This window comes from Fukomys damarensis, unplaced genomic scaffold (genome assembly GCF_012274545.1).
Source record: "Fukomys damarensis isolate Sample0158 unplaced genomic scaffold, DMR_v1.0_HiC HiC_scaffold_14, whole genome shotgun sequence".
NCBI classification, from domain to species: Eukaryota; Metazoa; Chordata; class Mammalia; order Rodentia; family Bathyergidae; genus Fukomys; species Fukomys damarensis.
This window is the reverse complement of record NW_022900926.1, coordinates 54,465,854-54,482,624: the sequence shown is the minus strand read 5'-3', so window position 1 is coordinate 54,482,624 and position 16,771 is coordinate 54,465,854. Positions and strand designations below refer to the sequence as shown.

Here is a 16,771-nt window from a genome sequence, read left to right as displayed (position 1 = left end):
TTTTTTTTTTTTTTAGTTTTTAATTTTTATTTTGAGATATGGTCTTGCTAAATTGCCCAGGCTGGCCTTGAACTTGTGATCCTCCTGTCTCTACTTGGATTATAGGCACGGAACACCACACCTAGCTAAAGCTCTTTTATTTTTCTTCTAAACAATGAAATCTATTTTTAAAAGACAGCTTACAGACTTTTATGCTAAGTGCTTTAAATAAATTACTGTTATCATAAAAACCCTGAAAAGTTGCTGATATTATCCCTAATTTATAGATAAGGAAATGGAGGATTAACAAGTTAAGCAACTTGCACAATTAGCAAACAAAGCAGAGTTAGAACCCGGTTCATGCACCTGAACTACAGAGCTCACATATTCTAGTTTGTGATTGTGTAGAAGGCCCAAGTTAAGGAGCCCTTTATAATCATTCCCAACAATCTATGCACAGACAATTGATAGGCTCCATGGGAGACCTAAACAGTGACAAGATTCTCCCTCTAGAGTCTAACATGTAACAGATACTGCATGTGAGTAACTAGAAATGCGGGCTGGCTAATTGTTGGTTTGGGAAGTCAGAAGTTAACAGATGATATTGTTTGAAAATTAGGGTCCGTCTCAGCATCTCTCACTGGGCTGGGCTGGAGGATGGGCTCATGAGTCACACTCAGGACAGAAATTACCCATCTGTCTGGCAAGTTAACTCAAATCTCTGTGTGCCTCAGTTTTGTCATCCTCAAAATGGGGGTGAGAAAACTTCCTCCAGAGGACTCTTAGGTGTTCTGAGCAGTTCTACAAACCAGAGAAGTGCATCAGCATCCCTTCATCAATGTTTTTTCAGGACATGTTGTTTCTTGGCTTTGCTACCAAACTGCCTACATGTACATGTTTGTTTATCTGCCATGGGATCATCAGTGAGACAAACAGTGCCCCACAGGGCTCACCATGCATTTTCAGGGACTAATGTGAAATCAAAGCCCATAGAGGTCATAGCAGTCACCTGGTCTAGGCCCTCACTATACAGATGGAAATAATGAGACTCTGCAATGGGGGCTTCAACCATAAGCCACCCACCTTTCTAAGAAGTCTGACATAATTATCACACAAATGCTCTCACCCAGTAAGCTTTTGTGTCCCAACTTCCCCCAAGCATCTGTCCAATTGTCTAAAAAGTAGGTGAGAAAAAGCCGCATTTTTTTTTAAAGACTGTCAAATGCAAATTCCAAGTTACGCTATTTGAAAGACAATAATAAATGTATTCTTAAATCTCTTCCTTTCTCCTCAAACTCTCAATCCCTGGACCAAAAGCCAAGTCTCTGAAAGCGGAAAACCAAGCACAACAGTTTTGCAGACAATGGTTCAGAGACAGGCTACTCCCAGGCAATGGCTACAGCAATTTTCCTCCTGTTACCTTGGTAACCGCTACCTTGGCGCCCTTGTTGATGAGCTGAACCACATTCTCCGCTTGGCCTTTGTAAGCAGCTATGAGAAGGCGTTCCGAAAGTGCAGCGACCGCATCCTGCTGGCTCATGAATTGAGAGAAAGAGGTTTTCGGGAAAGCCGTGGACAAGTTCCTTCAGCTCAACACAAAGCCACTGGCTTGGGCTGGCACCCACAGATAAAGATGCTCTCAGTCATTGGAAGGCGATTTATTCCTATGCCATCTTTGACACCTAAGGGTTACAAAACAAAGCTATCATCAGTGCTACTCACCACAAAGGACAGACCATACCTTGTCTCTGATTTTCGGGTATTCGGCCAGACGCACAGTGCAGGGGAGGAAGCTGGAGGAGACAGGACATGTGGGAGCACGCTCTCCACAGCGAGGTCCCTGGATGGAGCTTCTGGGTGGAAGGCAGCAGAGGCTGCCAACCTCTCTCTGTTCCTCCCTCCTCAGGGACACTCTCCAGAGTTGTTATGGCCAGGACTGCAAAGTTGGCTCTGCATTTACTGGATGTCCTGGGTAGAAGACACTTGATACAACACCCCAGACATTACCTGGTTCACATACCACCCCCGCTCTCTGGAAACTGCCGTGCATGTATACCACAGCCTTCAGACAAGGTTTTATAGGTTACCATAGCTCATGTGCTGATTCCCCAAGCAGGCTGGATGCTGGTGGATCACACCTCACAGAGACCCTGACAGATGCGGCTGTCTTATCGGTGTGGTCTGTTCTGCTTATTGTACTGAACATCAAACTTGGGGCCTAATAAAGCTAGGCAAGCCATACCGCCAGTCAACCCTTGGGAGTTTTCCCCCAGCATTTTTGCAGATCTCTTCTTCCTTCATCCTTTCCTTGCTGTAAATAGTTCATTTTCCTGAGTTCTGGAACAGATGGAGAACTGGGCATGGCCCTGGGCTAACTTCCACTTCCAAACTGTTCAGATAATCCCCTTTGGAAGAACACTGATTCTAAACATGTAACTCTGCCAGTTCAGGAGGGGCAGTTCGCACTGCTTCCCTGCATAATGGGAAGAAAATGAACAGCCCACTAGAACCACCTGTAGGACACAAAGCCCTGACTCTGAGCACCGGTTTACAAGTAGTAACTAGTAGTAAATTTAATCCTTTTTTCCAAAACAAATGACCAAAATTGATAGGATTTTAAAGATTGGCTTCTGTCAGTAGCCCCACCACAATCCAAAGGCAATGGTAATGTTTCAAAGGCAAAGGGTTCTTTGGACAGAAGAAATGCTTACATGTCTAATCTACTCCTGCTAGGAGCACAAGGAAGTGAGGACTTCTTTGTATTTTTAATATTATTTTATTTTTTTGAGGTATTTGAACCCAGGGCCTCATGCATGCTCTACAAGTACTACCACTGAGCTACACCTACAGCCTTTTTATTTTGAGACAGGGTCTTACTACTTTGTCCAGGTTAGCCATAAACTTGTGCTCCTTCTGCCTCAGCCTCCTGAGAAGCTTGGATTACAACCATATATGTATTTCAAAATGTACTTACTAAAATACCAGTATATACATATGGGAAAAATGCTGAAGCAAAAGAATATGGTCCTTCATCCTGGACCCCATCACTCATTCTAATTTTGAAGCCCTGGAAGATGTAAGCATCTTGTAAAGTTGTTTTCAGGCAAACTCAATGATCCTTTCAATCTCTAAAGACTAAGACATTGGCCACAATATGGCTTAGAAATGTCTGGACCATATTGAGCTCTAACTCTCAATCACTGTGGCACTCAGGCAGTTCATCTGGCCAAGCACTCTGGGAGAATGGGATTAGATGCCCATGTACAGAACAGACATGGAACGTCTCTCTCCCAGGACTGTGGTGGGAATTAAAAATGGTATTTCATTAAGAACATTGTTGATCCAATGTCAACAATAACTTTACAAATGTGACTCATATCCCTCTCACTTGTATATTATCATTTTCTTTTTTTTAATCTTTCACCCATAATGTAGGTAAAGGACAGCAAGGAGAGGATACCTGTTCCTGCTTGCCAGGCTCATGAGAAGCACAGTAAATCTGGAGAGAGTGACCACGTGAAGCAGAGGATACCTCAGTTAGCTGCAGTCTGAGATCCCCGGATATGCTAGAAATATCTCCTGAATGAATGAGCCAATGAAAGAAGTTGAGACTCAAAACACTAAGAGAAACACAGCTCGAAATGCTTTTCTAAGTGCCCAGGCCATGCTGAATAACTATATTTGGGGCTTTATATTCCCCAGACTATTTGGAAGTGGTTTGTTTTTATTAACATAAGGCACACTGTCTCTTTTTATTCAGATAATCTGTGGTACAACCAAACCACTATACTGAGTTTCTGCTCTGTTTGCCCAAATACTGCAAAATCACTCTAAACCCAAATGGAGGAAAATACAGTTTTAGCCATGATTTCCTAAATGATCTCCGTCACACAACCACACTATTCCCCTTCATCTACCCATTTATCTCTGTATACTTGGCCACAGTCCTGGAGGAGAGGTGCACTAGGTTTATACACCCACCCACTTCCTCCCATTTCCAAACCCTTTTCACAATGGTCCTTTAAGTATAAGGCCCAATTCAAATAAATATTGTTTTGGCTAAAATTCTACTCATTCTACTCTCCAGCTTAGCTCCTAGGGTAAAGATCTTTGCGGCAACTTCAGGGCAGAACCAGCTGAGGTCATGAGCTCCAGACCAACAGCACAAAGCCTCCTCAGCAACAGATGCAAGGCCCAGCCAGCTTCTGGTAAAATGATAGCCACTCTCTGCTCATCCTCCTGGGTCATCCAACAAATTTAGCCTCTCAGATACTGTATCTAAAGTCCGAGTTGTCATATGGCCATAGCTGCAGGCTGATAGACTTATTTAGATAATTACTGTGATGATAAATAGCCCCTTGCCACTCCTGCCAATATTCCTTTAATAAAACAAAACAGAAAAACACTACAGCAGTGAGAAAAATATTGGCTAACTACATGTTATTTTATTTTTTGCTTTTCAGCTAGAGCTATTAAAGAATACTCTTTACCTCCTCCACCTCATGACTGCAATAAATATACCCATAAAACAGCTTCCTGGACAGGTTGATCACACAGGATTTTGGATTCCCACTACCTCAGCAGAGTTGGAAAAAAAAAAAAAAACTGCCTGCAGGATCAGCAACAGGATCCCAGGTTTCCAGTTCCTAGTCTGTTGCCAACATCATGCTTATGTACTTGGCTGTCTCAAGCTCAATCTCAATTTAAGCCCAGGAATACCATCATTGCTAGGACCTCTAGCATCACTCACAGTTGCCTTTCTACATAGGGTGGGTACAAAGGGATCACAGAAGCAGACTTCTCTGGTTTCGTTCTGTCCCCGCCTGCACCCTCATATGGAGTGAGTGGACATTCTGCTTCTCGTCTGACATCTAGAAACCAACAAATCAGGCCAGGCAGAGACAGGCAATGAGAAAAGGATAAAAAGGGATGGAGAACCCCTGGTCATGAATGGGGAGGAGAGAGAAATACAAGGGTGGTGACTAGTTTGTAGTCAATGAATTAAACTTTACTGCCAACCTGTTGGGTACCCGGCTGCCCCAGACCTATTCCCTCATCAAAACTGAGCAACCTTTTCTAAGCAAACAGCTATCATTCAAGACACTTTCCATTACTGGCACCGAGGAATTTCTTCCTCCCCAACCCTATCAATCACATCCCTCTTTATCACAGTGCTCATTTCTCACAGCCTCCTGGAGGAAAACATTAGATACAAACATGCTGCTCATTCTTTAACCAGAAAGGAAACAAATACATGAGCATAAGTATGCAATGAGCACCCTGCGTCTAGAAAGGATTTAGCTTCCTAGCAAAGATTACTCTCTTCCCTCCCAGCCCACTACCTCATTTTCTGGATTCTTCATTTTGCCAGTCCTTTCATCTCACACCCCAAATGCCACAAGGTTGCACAGCTGTTTTGATAGCTTTTCTTTTTATAGCAAAAGGTCTATGCGGTTTGTTTTTGCTATTTTCCCGTGAATTTACAACAAAGTCTCCTGGTACCAATATCCCAAAGCCATTACAGTTAGCCTCCTGACAGGCAAAGTATTTTAGATGAAACCTTCAAACAAAAGTCCCAGCCAGGCATAACACACAACCCATCCCCCCAGAGACAGCCCACTGACCCCAGGAGCTGGTGGTCAGGGAGCACCCCCCACCCCCGTCATAACAACCCGCTTTGCTCCCACTGCTCCAAACCCTGTGCTGAAGACATTGTACTCACATCCAGGGGTCTGTCCTCCCTGTCCTACATCATGTTCTGCTTCTGGACAACTGCGGTTAATTCTTTCCTGGCGAGATCATTAGCTTCCTAGGACTGTCACTGCCAGTGGGTCTGCAGTGATTTACAGTACAATGTTTGCAGCCTTTTCCCCCTTAGTCTCCTCTGCCGACGCCAGCCAAATCACAGCTAAAAGCTTATTAAGACATCCATTCAGCGCCAATGTTTCGTGGCTTGCCAGCCTGCTCCTCACCGCTCCCGAGAAGTGTTGGGTCTTCAGATTTTTGTCGGACTGCTCCCTCCCACCGGCAGAGGACCTGTAACACTCCCCTGATTGGAGATCAGGGAACAATTCACAGATCTGTGCATTTCTGAATGATGCTCAGTGACAGAGAAACGAAGAGATGAAGGTGTATGTTGTAAAGGGGGGAGGACGCAGGAAGAGTGAATTCTGGACTAAATCTTCCTCAATAAATACAGTGAGGGAGATGCTCATTTTGTGGGAGCAGCAAGTGCAGACACGCCAGCCGCCTGGGCAGGAACTTCATGGCACCATGACTGCGTGACTGCGGCAGCACTGGAGGCAGCAGCCGGCTGAGTGGCCACCCTTGGCGACCGTAGATCCAGTTTTTCTTGTACACTCTCCTCTACACCGTCTCCACAGGGGGAGCAGGGAGAGACAAAGTACGGAGCCAAGCCCCGGGGAAGCTGTTACAAATACTGCCAGTAGCTCTGAACACCCCAGGTATGCCCTTCCAGCCCACTTGTTGAAGCAACAGGAACTTCCCACCTGAAGACATCACAAGAAGGAAGGAAACTCATTTTTACTTCAGCCAGTATCCCTACATTTTCTGTTGGTCCCTGTGATGAACAAATAACTGCTCTGTCAGGAGACATCTTCTGACCAATTTCCTATCCCAAAGCCTTGCCCCTAGTTCTCTGAGGGTGACAGCTCCTATGAGAAACAAGCTGGGGTTATGCTATGGCCTGTATTCAGCTAACACCAAGACAGAACAGGTCAGGACTCTGGCCAGTACACTGCAGAAAGGTTGACTTTCACTGGAGAAACTAATGCCAGTAGAAGGACAGCACAAGCTTTTTCAAGTATCTAATGCTAGTTTATCCAAAAGCAATCATTACTACAATACTGTGGTCATTACTGCAGGCCAAGAGGTTGCAACAGAGATGAACATGATTCAGTCCCCACTTTGAAGAAACTCATCATCATCAATAAGCCATAACCAGGGCCCAAAAGACTAGATTCCAAGAGATAAATGCAGACCAAGTATAAAGCAAGAGTGGTTCATCTTTCTTAGTTTCTAGGACATTTCCTTCTTGTAAGAATATATACTTCCACAGGTCTGGGTCCTTTACACAAGACTACCCATAGGGACTAACTGCAACTGCAGACCCTGGTGTCTGGGAAGGCAAAAGAATGGAAATGACAGGGAAGAGACACTGACTCATTCTATACACCCCATCATTGCAAGGCAACAAGTATGCTTATTTCTTGAGCCATTTTACGTCAGTAACTCTTCTGAACCTAACAGTTACTGACTCTTTGAAATAATCATCTTTGCAGGAGGCAGAAGGAGGCTGTTGAAGTGAAAATTGAGTGACACCTGGATGCAATTTAGGAAACCTGTGACACACCCTATTATGAAAATCTGCTTACAGATATAAAATTCACATTGACAATTGCTGCCAGAGCTTATGTCATTGATACAGACATATCATTGGATAAAACTTACGATGCAGAGTTCTCTTTTCACATAGGGTGATAACTTATTGACTAAAGGATACTGCTGGGCCACCAAAGCCCCCAAGTTGGAGCTGGTTCTCCCATCAGATAACCACACAGAGGCTCAAAATGCAGACCTTGTCACCCCTGCTGAGTCCTGTGGTGGACCCTGCCTTTCCCTAGACAAGATGATCATTCACACTTGTCACCTACAGTTTTCCATAAGCCCCTGCCATTGACCAAGCTGTGTCTCCCTCCAAATCCATATGTGAAGCTGTAACATTCACCTTCCAGCCCCCAGCATGGCCATATTTGAAAACAGGAGGTATTTAAGCTAAAATGAGGTAAGTTTGGAGTCCTGATCTGATAGGATTAGTGAAGAGACACCAGAGAGCTTGCCTGGCAGATATGCCTTCGCCCTGTCCCATATTCACCATGCAGAAGGTTATGTGAGAACAAAAACATGGTCAAAATAGCTGTCTGCAGGCCAGGAAGACAGACCTCACCAGAAACTGAATACTGCTGGACTTCCACTTGGAACCTCCAACCTCTAGAACTGGGAGAAAATTATTTGCTGTTGTGTAGGCCACCCAGGCTGTAGTATTATGTTGTGGTGGCTTGAGTCTACTACAGTAACTCCTTTCACAATGTAACACACAGTTGGTCTCCTGGTTAGACTGAACTCAAGATGAAACCATTTGTTATCTTGTATCCCCACTGCCTGACGGGTGCCTAAGCATTTCTGGATTTTAATGTCCATTAAATTGATAGAAAAACCAAAACAAATATCTTTTTATAATCATTAATTGGTTTACAGGAACCTGTGGATCCCATAAGGAAGAAGTTCCCACTTAGTCCACTAATCTTATGCCATTCCAAAGATAAGACAGGCAATGGCTCTGAACCCTCTAAGAGACAAAAAAAAAAATACCCCAAAAAACAAAAACAATAACAAAAGGGTGGGAGTCAGTCTTTTCTCTCCTTTTCTCTCAAAAAGAGGACTATGGCTCTTAAGGCCAGAAAAATTACTGCTCTCAGGGCAACCCTTAGTAATACAGGTCTGTCAGCACCAAAGCAGTGGACAGCATCACAGTCACTTAGAATTTTCTTCTTACCACTTGGAAACCTGGTTGGGCAAAGCCAAAAATGCTAAAGACACACCAAGTAACAATAAAACTATCCCTACAGAGTAGTCTACCACACATGTAGCTTCATCGCAACCCCTAGTCACTCCTCAAATGTAACTTGGTATGACTTCCTTCTATCTCAATTTATTTTTTGCCAATACTAGTTTTCATTTATTTTGTGGTATTCTAAGCATTTTACTGAAGAAACAGGCATAAATAACTTTGGCAAGTAGGCAAAAAAAAAACCATTCTTGTCTTGGTGGCTGAGGAGAAAGAGGTCAGCAAAGCTTTCACAGGAAGGTGCTAGAGGATGTGTAGGATGTTGTTAGGTACAAGTGGGGGAAGACAGGTACGGATAACAACTAGGCAAAGAGGCCTGAAAGAACATGGGATGAGTAGAAAAGAGGAGCAAACAAGAGGCAACTGCAGCTGGAGCTTACAATATGTGGACAATAGCCAGAGATGATGGTGGATGAGGCTATAGAAAATGTTCACATCATGCCAAAAGATTGCAGTGCACTTATAATAGGGAACCCTGGAAACTGTTAAGCAGAAGTGACTAGTCATATTTTTACTCTACTGTACTTACAGCACAAGCACACAGAATTAAATTATCATTGTGGATTTATGCTACACTCTCAAGATGGTATATACATTTCTCTTTCCCCATTCTTCCCGTCATTTCTTTTGTTCTTTCCATTTTAATAGACCATTTTCTACAGCAGATTTAGGTTTACTGAAAAACAGCATGTTACAGAGTTACCATATAGACCTTCACCCTTCCTCATCCCCACCTCCCCCTCTTAGTAACAACCTGCATTAATGTGGTACATTTGCTATAATTGATGAGTTGATATTGATAGATTATTATTAACTAAAGTTTACAAGTTTACATTAGGTTTCTTTTTGGCGTAGTTCCACGGATTTTGATAAATGCACAATTCCATGCATCTGCCTGCCATTAAAGTATCATACAGACTAATTTCATTGTCATAAATCCCATGGCTCCACCTATTCATCTACTCCATTGCCTCTCTAACACTGATCTACTTATGGTTTTCATATTTTTACCTTTTCCATACGGCCATATAGCTGGAGTCATATAGTACTGTGGTCCTTTCAGATTGGCTTCACTTAGCAATATATATTTAAGGTGACAGTCTTATGGTTTGATAGCTCACTTTTTAGTAGTTAATAATATCTCATTAGGCGGATATACCATAGTTTGCTTTTCTATTATTCTACTAAAGGGCATTTTGGTTGCTTCTAAGTTTTAACACCTATTCATAAAGCTCCTATAAATATCTGTGCCTAAGTATTTGTATGGATATGTTTTCATCTCATTTGGGTAAACACCAAGGAGTACAGTTGCTAGATCGTATTACAAAACAATGTTTAACTTTCTGAGAAACTGCCGCACTATCTTCCAGTATGGCTGTGATATCCTACATTCTCACCAGTTGGTTTTACATTGACTCAATTGTCCGATGCAGTGATAACATTTTGGCTCTCACATTATACAATTTCTTTCCTGTCCTGGGTATTGCTACCACCCATCCCTCATCAGACTTCCTCCTCCTTCCTTAGTTTCTGTGACCCACTGTATCCTCTCCTATCATCCTTCAGATAGCCCTTTTTCTCGCTGGAGGGCTCTTTCACTAGTATATTAAGAGCTGCAGATCTCAGAGATTCTTTGTTATCTTTTCTGCTCACTTTCTTCTCTAGAAGAGCTCAGTGTTACCCCTCTCTTCTGCCCACATTCCCTTCTGCTGCCTAGATACAGATTTCTCCAAGTCTACTTCTTTAGACTCACTTTTTCTGAAGCTCTATATTTAAACACTCAGTCACCTAACAGACATTTTACTCATGTATTCCTTATCAACATGTTCACAATCAAATCCCATCCTTCTTTCCAAACTGTGAGTTTTCCCGTGTCCCCGCCTTGGTAAGGGGTTCCATCTTTCATCTAGGAAACATTCCCCTAATCTGGAACATTTCTTTTCCCCCTTCCTCCACTCTCGCATTCAACAAATCACCAAATCCTTCTGATATGAGGCAGTAAGGCATGGAGATTAAAAATACAAGCTTTGAAATGAGACTGCATAGGCTCAAATTCCAGCTCTGCCACTTACTTTTTGCACATTTCCGCTGAAGCCACCAGAGGACAGAAGGGGCAGGGAAAGACTCAGGAACAGCCCCACCGACACCTTGACTTTGAACTCTCGGCTTCCAGAATTGTGAGGAGATAATGTTCTATCATTTTAAGTCACATAGTTTGTGATAATTTATTACATTAGCCACAGGGAACTCATACAAATGTCCTACGTGTAATGGACGCTCAATAACTATCAGTTATTGTATTAGTCACTTAAAATCACAAGCAATGCTTCCTTTCTGAAGTAACTCACACACCCGTACACTTTCATGGCAAGAGTCAGAGCTCTACTCTGTCACTCAACACTACTAAGTTCTCTTTTGACCAAAGGGTCTCTCTTCACTGTTAAGGATCAAGCTCCAGAGGCTAAATAGTTTTGGCTATATACTCCTTTATATCTTTTTTTATTCCCACATGTATAATGTCTCTTATTCTTTTGGAAAGCTAAAAGTACTGTGGAAAGCGCTTGATACCAGTACAAGGCCAGGAGGAGAAACAGCTTGTGGCAATGAGGGTGGAGAGAAACCCTAGCTGACAGCTGACTCCAACTAAGTACTCAGCAGTCCACCTACAGGAAACATGGCTGCACTGAAACAGAGCCAGGTTAGCTGTCAGTTTTCAATCCTACTCTACAGCATAAAGGAAACCATGACACTACTCTACTAGCCAGGAAGTGAGTGTTGGAATGTAACCTTTCAGACATGGTCCCAAATACAGCAAAGGGACTGACATGAGGGCCTGCTCAGAAGTAAATTCCAACTGTGCTCTGCTGTTCTCATTAGGCTTTCAACAGCATTCTTCTATGATATCTCCCAGAGGACAGAGACCTCCAAGCCAGCAAGCCCATGACCCTCGAGGAGCCCAGTTCCCTCTCCCAGACACGTCCTTGCTCCTGCTTGTCAACATCTGCTGTGAGGCCCCAGAGATGGTTGCTTCTAGCTCTCCTGGATTTCATTTCTATTTAAAGGGTTCCCTTTTATTCATTATCCCTGCTACTGAAATATTCCTTACATCTATACGACATCAGAGACTGCAGATACTGTGACACACACACTGCTCCTCCTTCCTGATCCTATTTTCCCTAACCCACATGACTTCCTCTAATAACTCTAAAAGCTGCAACTATCAGCAAGTATGCCCAGGTCGGATGTGATTTTATGCTAATATTATCCATCTCCTGTAAGAGCAGAAATCACATGGTCTGGAAATGCTGGTAGTACTACAGCTTGATTTTTCTGCATGCCTCTGTTTGCAGAAGACCATAAAGTGCTCTTCAACTCTGTCAAGGCTGGCTGAGGCAGGGGCGGTAGAAGCAAGGGGGAAAGGAGGGTCTGTCTACTTAAGAATCACCCACAGAATATAATTCATGACCTGAAACAGATTATATAATTAACTTACTTGGGCCTTAGTGTCCTTATTTGTAAAATGGGGTTAATGGCAGTAGCTACTGACTTCATAGGATAGCTACGAGGATTTGCCAAAGGAGTAGACAAGTACTTAGCACAATGCTTGGTATAGAGCATGGCGGCAAACCCATGGCATGCATGCCACAAACAGGCTGTTTGTATCATTGAAAGCTCTAAGGTTCACCATCACTAGCATAGAGAAAGCACCCAGGATATGGTAGGTGTATTTATGCATGAAATCAGCAGGAAGCTAACTAGTTAGATTTCCAAGCCCTTCTCAATATTTAACATTTCATACGTCTCTAACGCCAATAGCTTATTTCAGCTCCCAAGGTCCGCGCCTGGGAGAATGGTCTGTTGGGTTTACTCAGCACTCAGTGCTTGGGTTCAGTACTCCCTCATCCATCATGCATCTTTGCAGCAGAGGGATATTAGAACTTAAACACAGCTACACAGCTCAGGGATGTACACCTTGATCTGGTGGTCTCAACTCCTAAGAAAGATAAGGCTCCAGCTCAGTTGAGAGCAGGTTTCATGGGAATGCCCTGCCTGAAGTCATCTTGCCCGCAGGTTGAGCATGTCCCCAACCCTGGTTAGTCCTAGTTATTTCCTAGCTCAGGCTTTCTTCCAGATGGGTATCACCCAAACACTGAGTTTCACTTGTAGATTAACAATGGGCTCGTTTGGTCCGCTCTTTAGTCAAAAATTATATCATGTGACAAACATACTCTATTGTTAATATTATCAAGTACAATGAATAATTCAAAATTAAATTTCTGCCTCATTTCTACAAGAAGAAGATAGTGGGAATGGAAATTACACTGACCTTAAATTGCTTATAATATGCCCAAAATTAGTGCCAGAGATATTCATCCCCAAGAGTTTTAAACAATCTTAAAATAGTCATTTCTCTTAGGATGACATTATCACAAATTATTTCTACAACAAAAATATATCTAATTAGTTGAGCTTCAGCACAGACAACCTGAAAAACTTACAAAACTTAAGGACCTTCTGTGTCATAGTAGATGTTTAACACTATTCTCTCTTCTGATCCTGTTCTCATTGTGAGAGGCTTTGTTTTCTCTTTGTAGGGAAACCCACTATGATGGATGATGGCCCTTCTACCCTGGGGCTTGCCACTTCCCTGCCCTCAGGGTCTGGAGGAACTGTCTGTAGGATGAGCCCATTAACTCTCTCCTGGAGGATTTTCCCAAAGTCCTGGGTAGGACAGTGCTGCACACGCTACAGCTTCGGGCATCAAGTGACCGTTGTTGGAGAAAGGAGGAGATCAACAACAATACCTAATTTCATTTGCCACTGTATCAAATTAGATTTTAAAAATACTTGAATGTACCCAAGTACAGTGGTTCATATCTGTAATCTCAGCTTCTTGGGAAGCTGAGGCAGAAACACCACAAGTTTGAGTCTAGCCTGGGCAACTCAGCAAGACCCTGTGTCAAAATCTCAGAAAGACTTCCTGCCTGGCAAGCACAAGGTCCTGAAAAAAAATTAAAAAGACTGCAGATGCAGCTCAGTAGCAGAGCACAGAGCACTTGATTAGCATGCACAAGACCTTGGGATCAATCCTCAGTACAAAACAAAACAAAAAAAACCCAAGCCAAATAATAAGGATATCTTGAACATATTCCCATGACGCCAGAAATGTAAACATAAGCATCACTATGTAAATCGTGCTTTCTGGCCTTCACATGAGATTATGTAACACAAAGTTACTTAGTGATCACCACTGGATGCTCTTACCAAAGTAACAAAGCTCCAAAGAAAAGAAATTCCTCTTCTCACAGCTGGGAGAACTTCTCTGTCTAAAATAAGACAGCCTGCTAAAAGCACAGTCACAGAAACTTCCTCATTCACTTTATTTCTGTGCTTTGATGACTCAAGAGCTTTCAAGCAAAAGTCAAGTTAAGTCAAAGAATTATGACATGACCCAGCAACTGAACTCCTAGGTGTATAATCTAAGCAAACAGGATACATATGACCACACAAAACATGGACACAAGTGTTCCCAGTGGCACTACTATATAAACCACATACAATATATCCACAGAATGCATATAATTCAGACAGATAAAGAAATGAACTACTGATACATGCTATAACTTAGATAACCATTGAAAACATTAAGCTCAGTAGAAGTCAGACAGAAAAAAATCACAATGTATACTTCTTACAAAGTCTTCAGAATAGACAAATCCATTGCAACAGTAGATTAGTGATTGCAAGGGGGAGAGGGACAGAAGACAGAAGAGCAGCTGATGCGTAACAGATTTTTTTTTTAAGACAGGGGTCTCACTTTGTAGTTCAGGCTGGCTCTGAACTCACTGTGTGGCCCAGGTCAACCTCAAACTTGCAGTGATCTTCCTGCCTCAACCTCCCAAGTGCTGGGATTATAAGCAGGTACCACCATACCAGGCCATAAGGGATATTTTTTCAGGGTGATGAAAATGTTCTGAAACTTATCGTGATGACTGACACCTTTGTGAATATACTAAAAGCTAACGAACTGTATACCTTAAAAGGGTGAATTTTACAGTAAGTAAAATATCTCAATTTTTTAAAAAAGTTCAGGGGCTGGGGATTTAGCTTAGTGGTGCTGCCACCTGCCTCACAAGCACAAGGTTCTGAGTTCAATCCCTGGTATCAAAAAAAAAAAAGTCCAGCTAAGTGCTGACAGAAAAATCAGACAGATTTAATTCCAATCTGTGGGCAACTCACTTAAATCCTATAAAGCCTCAGTTTCTTTCTCTGCAAAATAGGGATGATAATAAAAGAATTATCAGTGTGGCTACTGTAAGATCCAAAAAAGGTAATAAAAGTATTGAGAACAGTGATGACAACCAAAAGTGGTCAATGAACTATTAAAATGATAGAAATAGGAGGACAATATAGCTTTTGACATTCCTGGGATATACTCAATTTCCATCAGACCTGCTAAAAGATACAATTTTCCATATAATATTATGTAAGGAGTTAAATTATCCTTGCTGTTCAGTCAAATGAGGAAAATCTTGCCACTGAGGAAGAAGTATTCACAAGCAGAGAAATAGTATCTAATGTGAGGGGGTGACAAGAGCTGCTTCTAGTGCCCTGGCTCAACCTACCTGAGAACCAGAGGGGCAAGCTGCTTACCCGTGATACCCCTGGGGCCTGGGAACAAGACCCCACTGTGATGGCTCCCCATCTTCCTTCTTACCCTCCACACCAGGGCTGCAGGCCAGAGGAAAAGCACACCCACCACCCTACCTTGGCACCACTCAGCAGGGCCAGTGACAGCAAGACGGCAGGGCAAAGCGTGCTAATCGTGATTTCTACCTCTATAGCCCAACTCTTGCTGGACCAAACACTGCCCCCTACAACTACCTCAGATTGTTGCTGGGACACATTATATATAATGCCTCAGATGACAGTTGCAATAGGATCTCTCTATGCATTTTCATAAGAGTAGTATTTCAGGGAGGGCAGTTCAACACTTATCCTCTGAACAAGAGCAGGAGGAAAGGGTGCCTGCAGGGATGCACCTCTCTAGTCATCCTTACCAGACACAAGAAGATCCCAGGTAAAAGGGGCTTCCCCCTATTTTTCTTGATTTTTTTTCTAAATGTGGATTACTGAAATTTAAAATATACCTGTGTTATCACATTGCCTTCAGCTTTTCAAAAAAAGTTTGAACTGTCATTATTTGTGTTATTTCTTTTAGAAATCACATGTAACATGTCATTTATTGGTGAGAACACACTCTGAGAAATGTGTTCTCAGATGATTTCATCATTATGTGCATATCAGAGCACTCATACCGTCCCGGCTGGCATAACCTTCCATGCAGCCAACCCATATGCTACCCTAGACTCCAGACCTGAACAGCATGTTCCTGCACTGAGTACTACAGGTAAGTTTAACACAATGGTACTTTTAGTATGTATAAACATATCTAGACACAGAAAAGGTGCAATAGAAATATGAGGCAAAAGGAATTTTTCAACACCATTGCAATTGTAAGAGACCACCAATCTATACGCATGCAGTCTATCACCAACTGAAATGCTACACATAATTGTATATAAAATTTCTGACTGATATACACTTTTCTTCTTTTACATTTTCATGACTTAGGGAAGCAACATAGATGTTAAAATTCAGACAGTTAATATTCTAGAGCAGATAAATTAGGGTCAAATTCAAGCTCCACTCCTTCCTTGCCATTTTAACTGTGGAGAAGAGGACTTTTAAGTTTCAGCTGCATCCCCTATAACCTGGGAATATTATCTATGAAAATGAAATAACACACACAGGGCATCTGGTACAGAAGCTGGCTTTGGATAACAATCAGTAAATGGTAACCAATATTGTTACTAGGTAAGATAAGCATGCTTTGAGTTCAATGTTGATTTTTTTCCCAAGATTTAGTTCATCCCTTGGGGTTTTCAGAAACTTCAGGGGCAACAGCAGGCCTCCTAATAACCCTGTACCTGTATTTACCACACAGGAAGTTCTGGGTCAAGTATAGTATTTCTCTGGCCCCAGAACTGAAATTTCATGGGAAACCCTTGTTTCAGGCACTTTGTGAGCAGCACTTCACAATTTTCTTGATTCCATCTCTGCAGTGGTTGTAGCCACTGCTGC

At 42.5% G+C, this 16,771-nt stretch overlaps 1 protein-coding gene across 4 annotated transcripts in view; it reads right to left on the bottom strand.

The window, feature by feature from the left end:
* The window catches only part of Ankrd6 (ankyrin repeat domain 6), a 189,734-nt gene that overhangs the window by 72,687 nt on the left and 100,276 nt on the right, over nt 1-16,771 (bottom strand). For 3 of the 4 annotated variants that reach the window (XM_033763384.1, XM_010633244.3, XM_010633245.3), the window contains exon 2: nt 1,400-1,661. In XM_033763384.1, coding sequence (XP_033619275.1) covers nt 1,400-1,519 — 120 coding nt within the window. In that variant the 5' untranslated portion in view covers nt 1,520-1,661. Of the gene's footprint in view, nt 1-1,399; nt 1,662-5,701; nt 6,229-16,771 lie in introns of those variants that run through there. The other variant, XM_010633243.3, reaches the window with a different exon arrangement.